The 14,853-nt window shown below is 37.5% G+C and overlaps 2 protein-coding genes across 11 annotated transcripts in view; one reads left to right on the forward strand and one right to left on the reverse strand.

The window, feature by feature from the left end:
- The window catches only part of ARHGEF33 (Rho guanine nucleotide exchange factor 33), a 115,446-nt gene that overhangs the window by 82,089 nt on the left and 18,504 nt on the right, over positions 1–14,853 (forward strand). The gene's annotated exons all lie outside the window — the stretch shown is intronic.
- Positions 1,401–14,853, reverse strand: part of SOS1 (SOS Ras/Rac guanine nucleotide exchange factor 1) — a 142,487-nt gene continuing 129,034 nt past the window's right edge. Inside the window, exons 18-24 of one of the 10 annotated variants that reach the window (XR_003524509.1) lie at positions 13,047–13,219; positions 12,716–12,832; positions 11,159–11,423; positions 7,143–7,195; positions 5,784–5,828; positions 3,952–4,070; positions 2,883–3,019 (exon numbers count right to left, since the gene is read on the reverse strand). Coding sequence is in view for 6 of the 10 variants with exons in the window: in XM_027620861.2 (XP_027476662.1) it covers positions 2,528–3,019; positions 3,952–4,070; positions 5,784–5,828; positions 11,159–11,423; positions 12,716–12,832; positions 13,047–13,219 (1,211 nt within the window). In the remaining 4 variants the exon portion in view is untranslated. The other 9 variants (XR_003524508.1, XR_003524507.1, XM_027620861.2 and 6 more) reach the window with 9 other exon arrangements.

Raw genomic sequence — 14,853 nt, forward strand, 5'->3', positions numbered from 1 at the left:
TGCTTCATGTATGAAGAAGGCAAGGATAGTTTTCTCACCTCTGTTTAAGGGCATCCAATTGGGATTTTTTCTAATCAGTTACCACTGCAGAAAATATTTTTACCCAAAATGTCAACTTCAGAATAAAAATATCCTCTATCCACAATACTGATGCACAGTGAAGTGGTCTCCTAGAACCACTGGAGTAGGAGAATGGTTCCCTTTCGGATAAGTAGAATTAGAACTCCAATTCTGAGCTTTTCCTCTTTAAAAGATCAGGCGGGTTGAAAAGCATTACTGAAGGCTAACACACTGGCCAGAGATACCGAATGGGCTCCAATGTGACGTCTCACGTCTCAGGTTCTCATTTGGAGTGGGGTGCGGGGTAATTAAAAAGAGAAGTGATCAATAAGACATATAAAGGGAAATCCTAGGGGAAATGAGGCTGATCTAATAAAAAGTCATGGGGGATTCTGGAATGTGTATTATGATTACTTGTAGCAGCACTAGTAGTAGGCTTAGATAAACACTTGTTGAATGAATGGTCTTATGGACACTTTGTATACAAGAGTGGATTTGAAATTAATTTTTTGGGAGACTTTTAAAAGGAGACATTTTACAAAGAGAAAAATGGCTACCATAATAGGAATGGTATAGATATTAAACAAAAAAAGGTTCAACTCTAACAAATAAGAAAGGATATGATAGGATGGATTGCTTAATGATGATGCAATCAACATTCTGGTCTTAAAGGACTATATACTGTACTACTGGGATGTACATTTAATGCTCTAATAAATATCACAGGAAATTATTAAAGTACTAGGTTTCCACCATGATGCAGCACTTCTAAAAATGTCTCTAATGGCATGGTTAACAGAATTGCTGAGATGTTGCTTCATTATTCTGAGGACACATGCAGATACTGATGAACTGATGACTCTCTAATGATGGAATACTGCACATTTCACAGACATTGTAGTGGAGATTAATAAAACTTTTTCTCTTTGACAAGTTGCATGCATTTCAGTCACAGTATTGGTTAGACTCAGACGATCAGTACATAGGCTTAACGAATAATCCATATTATGATACTAATGATGTAGGCAGATGTTCTATTATGAATAGTTTTGATAGAGCAAAGACCTCAAGCAAGGTAGAATGTTTAATATAAACTAACAAACTGTATACACGTTGCCTAGGAAATTAAAAAACTTACAAAGTTCTGCTTAAAAGATACCCATCCTATTCTAACCCAATTTTTTCCTACATGCCAAACTGTAACTTTAGATCATTCTTTAAATACATACATCCAGAACTAGAAACCAAGGCGTACCACAATACGTGCTTTTATGCTTAGTGTTTGCGTGTGTGTGTGTGTGTGTGTGTGTGTTTCAACTGAAAGAAATAAGAATCAACCATTTTCTCCATATAATAATTTAATATATGCCAGCCAAACAAAGTATTTGTATCTTTATTCAATTAAATTAAAACAGACCATAACATTCACTATATACACATGATTTCGGCAATGCAAGGTAATTCTAGATATGCTGATTACTCAACTATCAGTAAAACATGAACGGTGTCAGTGATGCCCAGCAAGCGCTCCTTTTCACACCAGGTGACTGCGTTTCCAGAGTCCGGTTAGAGGGACAGCTATGAGCCATGACATGGATTATCAGTAAACTTTTGTGGGAGAAGGGGGGAAAGTAAGAATCTAGCATAGATTAACAGTCTCCTAAGTGTAAATCGTATACTTGACAGTTACATTTTTAAAAAAGTTCTGTCACCTTAATGACACAAAACTTCTCTCGTTTGAAGGCAATACCACCATGTTTTGTTTGTGTAGGGGGGGTGGGGGAATGCTCTTAAAATTAGTATAATTACTCCTTAAAAAAAAGAAAGAAAGAAGAAAGAAAGAAAGCAAAAACAAAAAGAAAAAAAGTACCTCTTTGGTGAAGCCTCGGTACCCATTCACTTCACTGTAATAGTCTGTAAACAGGACTGCCACAGTGCTGGGCCCTGACTCCAAAGAGCTCAGGCACCACAGCCGCTCCTCACAGTCCTCTGAATGATTTGTAAGAAAATATTTTAAAGTAGGACGAGTAAAAGCAAAGGAAAACAAAGGAGATATGAAGATCCCTGTTTAAGATTTCTTTTTAAAAAGTGCATATTTTGAATTACAAAAGCTGTCATCATGTGGGCCTGCTGGACACTAGACTGTGTTTTCCATCCCTTTAATGATAAAGATCGCTTCACAAAAAGGGGACTCCTGCCTATTGGCTGGGAAAGTCCCTTTCCTCGATCTTCAGGTGCAATCAGTTGTCCAATTCCTTTAGATCGGTCTTCCCAGATTTGAAACGAATGCCATTTTCACGTATAATTACGTCTTGGGTAAGGTTCGTTGTCTTACGCTGCATCCTGAAGTAGAGTCGGTAGTGTTGGGAGCTGTCGTTTCAACCCCCCCAGCGCTGGCTTGCTCAGTGCGCCCATCGCCAGCACTGGGTCTACGGCCAGCAAAACGTCCGTCCTGGAACAGAGCAACTCAGGAGGAATGGGCGTTCTCCAGCAGCGGTGGTCCGTCTCTGTGCATGGATGGGTGTGTGTGCTCCCTTTTATAAGTTTTTGGAGGGAGTTTAGGGATATGTTGAGAAGTGCTTTGTCGTGGAGGAACAGGTGGCCCAGTGATGGAAGGAAGGTCCACTTCTTGTGTCAATGGCGGTGACGGCAGATGCCTTCTCGTGCCATGGGGAGATGGTGTCTGAGGAGGAGGTGGTGTAAAAGGGGAAGGGCTGTTTGGGAAGAAGGCATTGCCATGATCGCTTTTTTTGCCCAAAGGGGGAGGCTGGAGATGTAGCGGGGAGCTGGAGAAAACATCAGGTGTCCTCACAGGTTCTCGCGGTGGTAATAAGGGAGGGCTCTCAGGAGGGTCTGATATAGAGGTCCGGTCTGATATTGAGTATCGTGGTGAATAGGCTTTGGATGTGGGCTGCCTAGGAGGAATCGCTGGGGGGCTGTCCAAATGCTTAGACATGATCTAACACAAATGAGAAAAAGAATAAAACACAAATTTATTAGCAAATTATGTAGTACCATGAATACATTAAAAATTAAGTTGGGGTTTTCAAACACACTATTGGTAGAGCCCTAGGTGTGGATCAGGGTGTTTTGCCACATGTTTTAAATGGGGGATTATGCCCATTTATTAAGATTTTTTTTCTAAGTTTTTATTTTTCTCAAAATTTTGTTGTTTGCTACTGCTTACCTATCAATCTAATATAAAATCATTTATGACTCAACATAAGTTCATCTTATAATTTTGTTTAAAATTACTATATTAACATTTTATGATGTTCTGCAAAGTGTCTTGACTTGTCCAGGTGCTCTGCTCTCTGGACATTCAGAACCACTAAATCAAGTTAACAGTTGACAAAGAAAGAAGCTTAAACAAGTGGAAAAAATGGCTATTACAAGCCTTTAAGGTCTCTTCCAACCCAGAACTGTCGTGCAAATCCCATTTAAAAGCATGTCAGATTTACTTTTTTTATTATTATTTATTATTTTTATATAAATATTATTATTTATTAAGGGCTCAGATAGGTAATGTTTAAGTTTTACTTAAAATGTGATTTCACATAAAGCTTCACACCTCTTCGCTTCTTTCTCTTTCTCTGTATAGTCTCTGCTTGAGACATTATTCTTTACAGATTAAACTTGTTTTTTCCTTGACAGGACCCATAATTTAGATTTATAAGGGTTTTGAAAATATACCAAAAAAACTACATTCAGAAGAAAGGAAATAAACATGACTTCAGGGTAAATCCGTATCTAGTCCTCGTCTATACTCTGTTAAGCTCAGCTACCCTGAAGTGTTAGCCTAATCCTGTGGGAACTAAACTAGACAGGGGGGCATGATTATAATGTAACCATAACGACTCCAGTGTCCGGATGACAGTACTCCCTACTTACCTTAGACGGCGAAGATTCGGCGGGGGCAGATTCCGGCCGTCTTCGTGGAGGAACGGGAGGGGGGAGGGGCACTTCATCAGTGCCCTTGGTTAAACTTATAGACGATACTGAAGCAGATCCTGTAGGATGTTACATTTTTTTAAAAGTTCACAGGAATTTTATTTAATCTATTAATCCTGAAAAGGCTTAGCTGGAAACTGCTTATATTTATTAAAAGAAACATACAGAATTATCAAAAGCAGTTCAATAAACCAATACACAATAGTATTTCCTTGATTAAAGCAAACTGCTATAAAAGCATGCAGAAATTTCTTAGCAGAATTTTCAGAAAAAAAACTGCCTAAGATATTCGTTATTTTGCTTCTTGAACAAAATAACATTCCCACTGTTAATCTATTATTGGGATTTTTTATTTGGATATGATTCTCAGGTATCTGGGAGAAACAGCAAACCACTAAAAACTTTTGGAATGGTAATTTTGTTAAGCTTTTGTGATGGGCTCATTTTCTTTTTCTGACTTTATTAGTATAGAATTTCCCTGCCCTTACTGGATAGTCCTTGGGATTAGTTTCTGATCTTAACTGCTCTCCCCAGGTAGTCTCTCGAAGGATGCCAGGGAGAGAATCTCATGTCTGGGGGAGGGGTCTCCTCACTTTGCTTAGGTATAGACTGGCTCTCCTTGGCGGGTGAGGAAAATCAGGTTCATCATACTCTAACCCAAAAATTTTAATTGTGATGGAGCTATTTAAGATGACGGAGGCAGCCCTGATAAAAACAGAAATTATACTAGAATCTAGTGAACCCGATTTAAGAATAAGTTGATGAACTGGCACAAAAAAGGTAAGTAAAGTTTCTAATTAGAACTTATCCTATAGACATTTATGATGACAAGGGCATAATATAGGCATAAGGTAATTACATTATTTAAAGACAACATTTATGTAAGTTGTTAGTTTATGCGCAGTATAAAAAAGATGAAAAAATACATAAATGATTATTCAGAGTTATACTTAGCAGGTTCTTGTTTTCCTTTAAGTATCAACAGCTTTTATTTTGTCAATTAAAAGTTATAACAATATAGAACTTAAAGAGTACTTTGTGTACTGATACTCAAATGAGCAACATTTTGATCACCTACCTTTTTTCTTAAGAGACTATGTAGTAAATTAATTTAGCTTATAACTCAGGTTTTCCATCATACACATTTTGAAATCATTTATATGAAGGACAGCAAAACCACTAATCTATTAGCTTAAAACTTACGGAATCATTTGGTGAATTGTTAGTTGACTTGAAAAATAAAAGCAAATGTCTACAGTGGAACTTTATTTTGCTCAACAGTGATGAATATTTAGGCTGTATAAGTAGTTACAGTGATAAGACAGTTGTTCTAAAGTCAAATAAGAGTCATTTGCCTAGAGTCTGTGCCGTCGCCAGGCTAAGTGTATCTTGTGATTCTGATACCGCAGTAGCCACTAGCATTCCCACAGGCGCATGCATGCTCTTGCTGTTTTTTTTTTTTTTAAAGTTGAGCATTAAAATATATTTAGAACTCTACAGTTGGAAAAGAGAAATGGTTAAATGTGGAAGTCACCCATATAATGTTCTTTTGAAAGAGAAAACAGGTTTTACAAAAAGCATGAAAAGTATCTGAGTTGAAGCAAATCATTTATGATCAGAAGAGAGCACAAGTGAAGCCCTCACTGCTACGGTATTGCAAGCAAGCTATCAAGGCCACCAGGCCCAAGAGGAGTTTTAGCAGGGAAGGTGACGCGTGGTTTAATTTTTAAAGCCAAAGCAAGAATTAGGAGTCTTAAACCAAATATACTAACTTGGGCCATGGGGCAGTGAAACTTGGATAAAGATGGTATCGCTGCCTGTGAAAGGAAACAAGAAAGAGGAGATTGTTTTTCTTTCATTGATAAATTCAACTCATCTGTAAAAATGCATTTATGATAAAAATGTCATTTTTGTCATTCTAATTGTAAAGAATGGTACAGCAGTCTTTAGTAAAAGCGCATGACTTCTTACTTTTGAGAAAAATAAAGAACTAAATTGAGCTAATATACTGGGAATTTTGACGATTTTCTTTTAGATTCACTACCTGATGTCATAGTAAGTAAATGAAAAGCATTCATGAGAAAACGAAAATATCCTCTATTAGTGGAAGACTTTAAATAAAAAAGTGTCTAAACCCAATTCAAGCCAAGAATTCAGCTGGACATAGAGAAATATGTCATATAGTAAAGGTTATTTTGAAAATTCAAATGTGTGAAATAAATAGTAAATAATGAATTTGTTATGTTACTTGAAAAATAAAAGGGAATTTCTTACTAATATTATCATTATATACTTTTGAAAATGTTCTTGCAGTGTATATTCCTGTCACAAAATAGTTACAGCTTTGGATACTACAAAACAAGCTTGAAAGTGATAGAGGCTTCTCCTATATTCTTGAACACTTAAATCAATAAATATTTGGCACCTAGACACATTTTATACAGGAAACTCACTGACAAATCTAGAATGTTTCATTTCAACAGTATTAATTCTTCTAAGAAAAAGAACTGAAAACCCTATAGGCCAAAGCCCCAAGAGCATTAAAGTAGAAAACTGAGACAAGAGGCTAAGTGATCTGTGCTGGTTCTAAATCAACAGAGTTGCTGATGTGACCCTGCCTCCTATTACACATACTGAAGCGGTAATATCCAAGAGACAAAAATAATTCCTGTAGCACTAGTCTGAGCTGATTTTTTAAAAACTTCAGGTTCCTCTCTCTTTTTGCACAACAGACCATCACTCAAACAATTTGGACAATTGTTTTTTTCTAGCTGCTTTGGTCAGAACAAGGATAATTTTATGTTCCAGGTTCAGTTGGCAAGACTATTAATGTGATTGCTATTTATATAGATATGGTGGGTTTATTTCCCACATAGCCCCCGATTTCCAGCAATCTATCCCATTAATATCCTTTCTTTATGCACTGATACTTATTTGGAGGCCATGGTCACCAAGGGTAGCAATCCAGCTAATTCTACTAGGTTATCTCTCAGAAGATTAAAATTAATTTTTATACTCCTTGATAGTAAAGGAAGCTGTTACTCAGTCAATGATTCACTCCACTATTTATCAGGCATCTATGATGGAACAAGGGTTAAAGGGGTATTTACCTCTAGCGCTTACCTACTTACGTTTTTTTCCACTTTTCTTGGAAAGGAAGTAAATATGCCTCCTGGAGATAAGCCTCAAGAACATGGTAGTACACTTAGTATAATATGGGAATAAAATAAAAACACAAAGCTTATGACAGCTACAAACTGCAGGCTTTTAGAAAGAGTTGTTATACCTATGCATAATACATACCTGTACATACACAGACTTGGCTTTGATCATATTTACATGTATGTGTATGGCACAGGCTTAGATTTGTGTGTTTGGTAAGTTAAGGGCACTTTGCTGATTTGTCATTTTAAACGAATTTCTTGGTCTCTAAGAACTATATACTAGAAATTCTGTACTAGCTAGGTACTGAACAAATTTACTGATAATGACTTAGGAGTGAAGCCCAATTAATTAAAAAAGTAGTACTAATTTGTTAGGTATAAATCCCAGACAAAAGATCAGTGGTTCTCAATCTTGGCTACACATTGCAATCCCCCTGGAAAGCTTTAAAAAAAAAAAAAAAGTACTGATTCTTAGTGCCAGTACCAGTCTAATTCAAGTGTGGGCGGGGCATATAGGTAGGTTGTTTGTTTTTTTTTAAGCTTCCCAGGGGATCATACTGTATAGTCAGGATTGAAACCCTGTTGAAGATACTTTCCAATTTATAACAGTCATTCTTGAAAATAGGAACAAGCATTTTCCTATAGAAAAAAATTCTATAAATCATGAATAACTTCTTAAACTCACAAAAGCCTGTTAAATGCAAATGTATCTGAGATTAGAAACTAAGCATCTACAACAATCTTCTATGAAGAAAAGCCTTGCATTCTAGCTTGAAATGCTTGCAATACATCTTTTTTGGTCAAAGCTTCCTCTCCTGAGGGCTACAGCCGAAGCTCACGGGCAGCACAAGACCAGGTGGGACCTCTGGCTCCCTTTCGTCACCTAGCAATCTTCAAACAGGAAGGCACGTAGTGTACTTCTTCCTCCTCTCCACCTTGTGAAGGCAGCAGAAACAAAACAGCAAGCGTCATGGTGACTGTCTTCACCACCTCAAAGGTGGAGCTGGCCAGGGCAAGGTGTGGAGCTGGGCTGAGTGGGAGGGTCTATGTAGCAGCACTAAGGGGTTGGCCAGTTTCCTTACCTCTCTGTCCTCACCACAAAGCTTCCCGTGACCACTCTTGCCCATTCTGTGGTCATCTTTGTGTAAACTTCCACAGCACTGTGTCTTCACCACTCATTTAGCATTTTGCTGAGCCCTTATGTATCTTCTCTGATAAAGCTTGCAATCTTACTGAGAGTGAAAAATAAACATAGTACAAAGAGAATCATGGCATTTAACAATGGTTAAAGCACTGAACTATGATTTTCTTTGTACTATGATTATTTTTCATCTCTCAGTAAGATTATGAGCTTTACCAGAGAAGATGTGATGTATAAGTGCTTGGCAAGGAATGAGATATGCAACAGATACTGGCTGATTAATTATGGTTTTAAAGTAAACTGTTTTGAAAGACAAAACTATAAGAAGCAAAAAAGCACTATTATAACTGATCAAAAATTGTAATTGAACTTTGCCTTTTGAAAAACTTAGGCAATGGAATTTTCTGCCGTGTATTGAGTGGAGTATGTTCAGATGACGTAAGAATGTAGGCCCAGCAGCGCTTTCCTGACAGGCTCTGAGGACGTAGGAACTCTCAGTGGGCAACACAGTGGGCAAGCTGGGCGCTCCGCTGACCCCCACAGCCCTCGCAGGTCTGTTAAGCAGAGGTGGGGTCATCAGCACCTGAGGACCTTGACGACACAAAGGCCACGGGTAAGTTTTAAGTGAGGGACTGAGCTTACAGATGGTTTTATATCATGCTGGCTTCTCTGATTTCAAAATCAGTTATTTTCAGTATTTACTAAGAGGAAAGGGAATAGTAACAGGAATTTTCTTTATCACAAAGAAAGCGAAATTGAGAAAACCCTCCAAGCTAAGCTTGCAAAGCCTAACTTCTGGAACGGTGGTTTCTCCACCTTCCAGCTGTTGAATACTGTTCCCCTGCCACGTAGGGACAGGGCACTGCATCCAGAATGATTCCTTCTTCCCTCTGTGACTAACTGCTTTAAAGATTCAGCACTAGTAGGCAAGGTTAATGTGCTTATCTCTTGTTTTTCCCACCTCTTCCATTTTTAGCTACTTTTTAAGCTGAGAGAAGTAGAATTTGCAACTGATAGCTTTCATGCGATTTCAATAATTTATTTATGCAGGAATCTTTATAATATAGACCATAGCTATGTGCACTAAGGAAAAAAAAACCCTGCACACAGTTAAACAGGTCAGAATTAATAATGATTTTAGGTTGGGTATACTGCAAAAAGTGCTGGTCTTATTAATTTTAGAGGGTTTATGAATTGGGGAAAATAAGTGGCATTTTTGTTTTTTCACCTGGTGTTTATTTGAACTTACCAAAAATATCTGGTAGCTTAATATGTATATAACGTGCCCCATAATCCCCAGTAGCCAAATAAAGCCAAGATGTAGTAATTCTCAAAACAAACACACTTTAGGTGGTAAAAAGACAAGACAAACTGCTGGATAACTATGAATGTATGTACAACACAGGAATAAATAAATAGGATTCTGGGGACCAAATCTCAAAATAATACACCTCCAAAAATAATTTTAAGTCAATTTTTGTCAAAAAGTTAGATTGTCTAAGTTGGAAGAAACCCTAAAAATCTAGCTGGATCCCCAGAAGGCACAGAAAGTCTTTTATCTAAAGTTCACTAGCAGACTGAGATCCCAAACTGGATTCCTAACTCCTAGGTCACCCGCTTCTCGACCTCCTTCCCCACAGTAACGACATGCTGTCTCTCAGGATTGGATTCTTGTTCTCTCAGATACCAGCATAGGACTTGATCTGCACACTGAGCTTAGACAGCCAATGGGAAGAGCACATGGAAGTGGCTGAGAGGGGTAAAGGTGATGGGATTCAAGTTTTGATTTAAACCTGAACAAACGGAAAGAGGTCGTGTGTTCTTAGAGCTCTAAAGCTCCACGTGGAATTGACTAGAAAATGAGTGGAAGCAGGGTGACCCACATATCAAAGGCAGCCTCTTCAAAGGGCTGGAGCTGAGCTGTAGTGTTTGGAAGTCACTAGCCATATGTGGATTAATAAGCATGTGAATGTGGCTAGTCTGAGTTGAGGTGTGCTATAAGTGTGAAACGCATACTGGATTTGATGATTTAGAACAAAAAAGAGAATGCCAAATAGCTCAATAAAATTTTATCTTGAGTTCATGTTGCAATGATAATACTGCAATTTAACACACTAAGTTAAATAAAATATATTATTAGAATTAATTTCACCTAATTCTTTTTGCTTTTTTAAATGTGGCTATAGAATACTTAAAGTACACATGTGGCTCACATTATATTTCTACTAGACAGCACTGATCTAGAAATAAGAAAGGAAGGAGGAACAGTATGCAGTCTGTGAGATCTGTACGGCTGGGCTTGAAAGCACAGGCGGCATATTAGTGGGCGCTATGCGGCATCCCCCAGGTGGTATAGACTGAGAAAGGGTTAATAGGAGTTTAAATTGGATACTTGGTGCAAAATTTGAAAACTACAGACTTTGGTGGAAAGGGAATGATGTACTGAGTAGTATTCAAATATAATAATTTTGGAGGCAGCATTTAAAGCACTGGACTGACAATCCTTGCAGATTTTAGGAGTTCTCTTTGTCTCCTCTAGGTAAGAGGAATGCATGTTAAATTCACCCGTTGAAAACAAATGCGCAAATCAAGTTTAAATTACCAATTTCGTCACCAGGCCTTGTGGTAAAGTATAATAAATTTAAAGAGGGCTATTCCAACAGGTTTTTAAAACTCGTAAGTTGCTGGAGTTTAGAATTTGCTTTATATTTTTATAATATCTTTTGAAATGGTATTTGTCTACAAATTTACAAAAAATAAAAAAGTTATACAGATTCTTTTTCACCTCTAGCACATATAATACTAACAATTACTTTAAAGCACTTAAAATGTTAGCACCTACTTGAGTGAAAAGGGCTCGAATGATCGGAATCAAAAACGCTGCAAACATCTGTGGTACTAGAAGCACCAGAAGCAGGAGGAGGTGTTAACGGTGTTCTTGGAGAGTTTGGTGCAGATGCTGTACTTTCTGTTTCACTTTCAGGGATCCTACTATAACTAATTTTCCTTGGCTCCTGCTGCAGAGGTGTGGGATGTCTCATGGTCCCTGGTCTTGGGTTTGATGGACGAACACCAGGAGATTTTAGGGGATAGCTATATTTTTTTGGCTGTAGACATATCAAAAGAAACACAATATTTACAACATCGTAACAGAAAGGAAGGTTTTTCTTTATATGCCTGGTAAAACTCAACTAATACCTAGGAAAACCATAAAAAACATTAACCATTACTAAAGAAGTTATATAATGATTAAAATCAAAGTGTCCAAGTTAAAATATTAACATCCCATTTCCATAAAGCCTTGGCTATCTAAAGTATTAGGCAAAGAATTTCTTTAAATAGCTGAGTCTTAGTCCTAAAAATACCAGAGTATTTGTTATCTTAATATTTTTGAATGAAATCTTTCTAAGATATGCTGTAAATTTCTCTGTTTTTTTAAACAGACATTGTTGAACTAATTTAACCTTGCTGGAAAAGCCAGGGTCATTATTATGAACTATGATACCTTACGATGCTGTAATACTGTGATGTTGGAATCGTTTGAGCCATTTACAAATGCATTATACATTGCTTCAGTTTTCGTCTGTGTGTGTGTGTGTGTGTGTGTGTGTGTGTGTGTGTGTGTTGTATGAAATTTTCTTACAGAGTGCTATTAGCAAGCCTCTTGGAGCAAGACTATACAGCGATGTCTAATTTGCTGTATTTTTAGTCCATCTTTTAAAAAACCATTTTATGCCTTGAGAAATTTTCTTGGGAGGTAATTGCAGAACCTTTAGTTCACAGATACTCTGAAATTTATCTTGGTTACTATGGAAGCCATTTATATTTACTTCTTGATTTTTTACTTACTTTGTGAACAAGACTGATTATATTCAGACCAGTGAGGTGATGATACTGTACATAAAACTGGCCAGGCACGAAAAAACAAAGGAAACTACTTTCCCACCAAAAGTATCTTTAACCAAACTTGTTATTTTTATGGCTAACGATTCATGGTTAAAAGTTTTCATAAGTCATTACCTTAGAAAAAAGTCATAAATGCATATGTTTATTACAAGTGAATTAGTATAAATTCATCAAATTTCCTGCCCTTAAAATAAATCTCAAATAACATTTTTGTTGGGAAAAAAAACTTACATATTTGCCCAATTTCTTCATCTATCAGGATTTATTCAGATTAATAATAATGCTCACTTATTTGCAATCAAGTGGGATATTCCCAAGCATACTTATTAAGCATTTATTCATTACTTTTATCCATCACATGTACACTTCATCCCTGAGTGCCCTCATGGAAAACTAATCCGTATAATACATATGGTAGTGAGGACATCACCAGACATAGACAACTGCAAAAAATATATAAATATAAAAGGAATAGAAATACGTGAACGCTTACAAATCTTGGGAGAGGCTTAGGGTTTCGTGGTTCTATTTCTAGGGATTTGTTGAAAAGATAATCTGTAAATTCTTTTTCCATGCTATTTCCCATTGGATTCAAATTTTCAAAGAACCTCTAAAATAAATGCAAAGAAATAAACAATTATTAAATATTTTAAATGCAGCTTGAAATTCACAAAAGTAACTTAAGAAAACATTTAACAACATAAGAAAAGCTGAGTTATTTTTAGCTTTATTTTCCTTTATCTCCTCTATGAAATAAACCTGCCTTTCATCAGCCGGTTTATAAACTTAATTAGAAAGATGTATCCTCAAATAATTCAACTTACTTTGATATCTGATTCTACTCGTAAACAATAAGGCTGGTTTTGGTACTGCTGGATCTCTCCTGTTATTTCTGCTACTTTCCTCCTTTTGCTAAAGTTTATAAGCTCTTTTCCATGCCTTTTTAGGACCTCAGGGTTGCCTTCTTCTGTTTTCAAGATATTAGTTAGATAAATTCCTAGAAGATATAATGAAATTATTTCAAGGATAAAAAAGGAACCAGCTAGTTCTTTTTCTTTGTCAGTAATTGTAGGCATATTACACTGCACTATCTCAATCACCATCACCAAAGATTTAAGGCACAGATTTCCATTTGATGAAAAACTAGCTAACTAAATATCAAGAGAGATATTTTTATAAGTATCAAGTTCTTCTGTGACACTTAACTTTTATAAATACACGAGAAAAAGGGAGACCAAGTTTAACAAAATTTAAGAGCTTTATCAGGATGAGTAACCAATTTCCCATACCTCCAAAGCCATATGGTATTTGACATAAGTCATTGATCTGTTAAAGGAACTTGAACATTACCCCTCACTTAATAACACACATTTCTGGCCAAAGGAGAAAATGTTAAATTCATAGGATCATATTTTGTGCTTATTCAAAGGTTGTTAGGCTTTGTAAGTCAGAGGTAGTACTGTTTGGATAGGCTTACTCGTGGGAAGGGGGAAGGATCTGCAAGCCTATCAAACACAGTATTGCATATAATTTATGTCTGTTCTGGTCTTCAGTACTTCTAGAATTAGTGGCAGTCTCCTAACTGAGCTCCTGTTTCCACATGACTGCAGGCTGTGCACTGGAGGAGGAGGAGAAGGACCCAAGTAACAGGCACTTTGGTTCTTTACATGGCCCTCTGGTGCCAGGAGCACCTTAGTTCCCTTCTGTTCTAGCATAAAGGTTCTGGAGCCAACTCTGCTGCTTTCTACTTGTGTGGTCTTGTGCAAGTTGCTTAGCTTCTCTGTGCCTTGGTTTTCTCATCTGTAAAATGAGGATAGCAGGGTTGCCTTGAGAAATAAGTGAGTAAATTTATGTATATGCTTAGAATAGGGCCTGATAAAAGTAAACACTTAGTTAGCTATGGCTCTGATTGTAGATGCTGTTGTTGCTAGTCTTGGCCTATTCTCTTAAGCTTCTGCCTTTTCCCCTAAAGTACTGACTGTGATGCTTTGGGGAAAGAAAAGGCTGTGTGTGAATATCTGAGTTCATTCACCCAGTACACAAATACTGAGTCTCCACTGTATGCCCAGCACTGCATTAGGTACTGCAGATACCAGGATGAACAAGACACATAGTCCCTGATCTCAAGGAGTTCAGAGCTTTGAATGTGGGCTACAGTCCAATTCGGTAAGTACTATATTAGCGGTCATGCATAAGATGCTAGGAGAGCACGAAGGCATGCCTAACTCTGCCTTGGGCCGGTGGGAACAGAAAAAGCATCACAGATGACGTGATGTTTACAGTAAATCTCAAGTAAGGAGTATGATGGAAGGGCATTCTAGGCAAAGCAGCAGTGCGTCTGAAGGCACTGGTTCGTGACGAAGCCTGGCAGGCATCCTCTGAGGCGGACTGTTGCACGGTATGGCCAGAGTGGACGGGTCTGGGGAGGGGGAGGCAGGGGACAGGGTATGAGGACAGACATGGGCAAGGGGCTTGGTAGTCCGATTGCCCAGCACTACAGGCTGTGCACTGCAGAAGGATCAGAAGGAACAAAACAACACTTTCGTTCTGATCACAGTTCAGTGGCTCCAAAGGCTTTTGTGGTAGAGGCATATTTTCAAATACTACAATATTTGGCCATGTTCCTGAAAA

The sequence above is a fragment of the Zalophus californianus genome, chromosome 8 (assembly GCF_009762305.2).
Source record: "Zalophus californianus isolate mZalCal1 chromosome 8, mZalCal1.pri.v2, whole genome shotgun sequence".
NCBI classification, from domain to species: Eukaryota; Metazoa; Chordata; class Mammalia; order Carnivora; family Otariidae; genus Zalophus; species Zalophus californianus.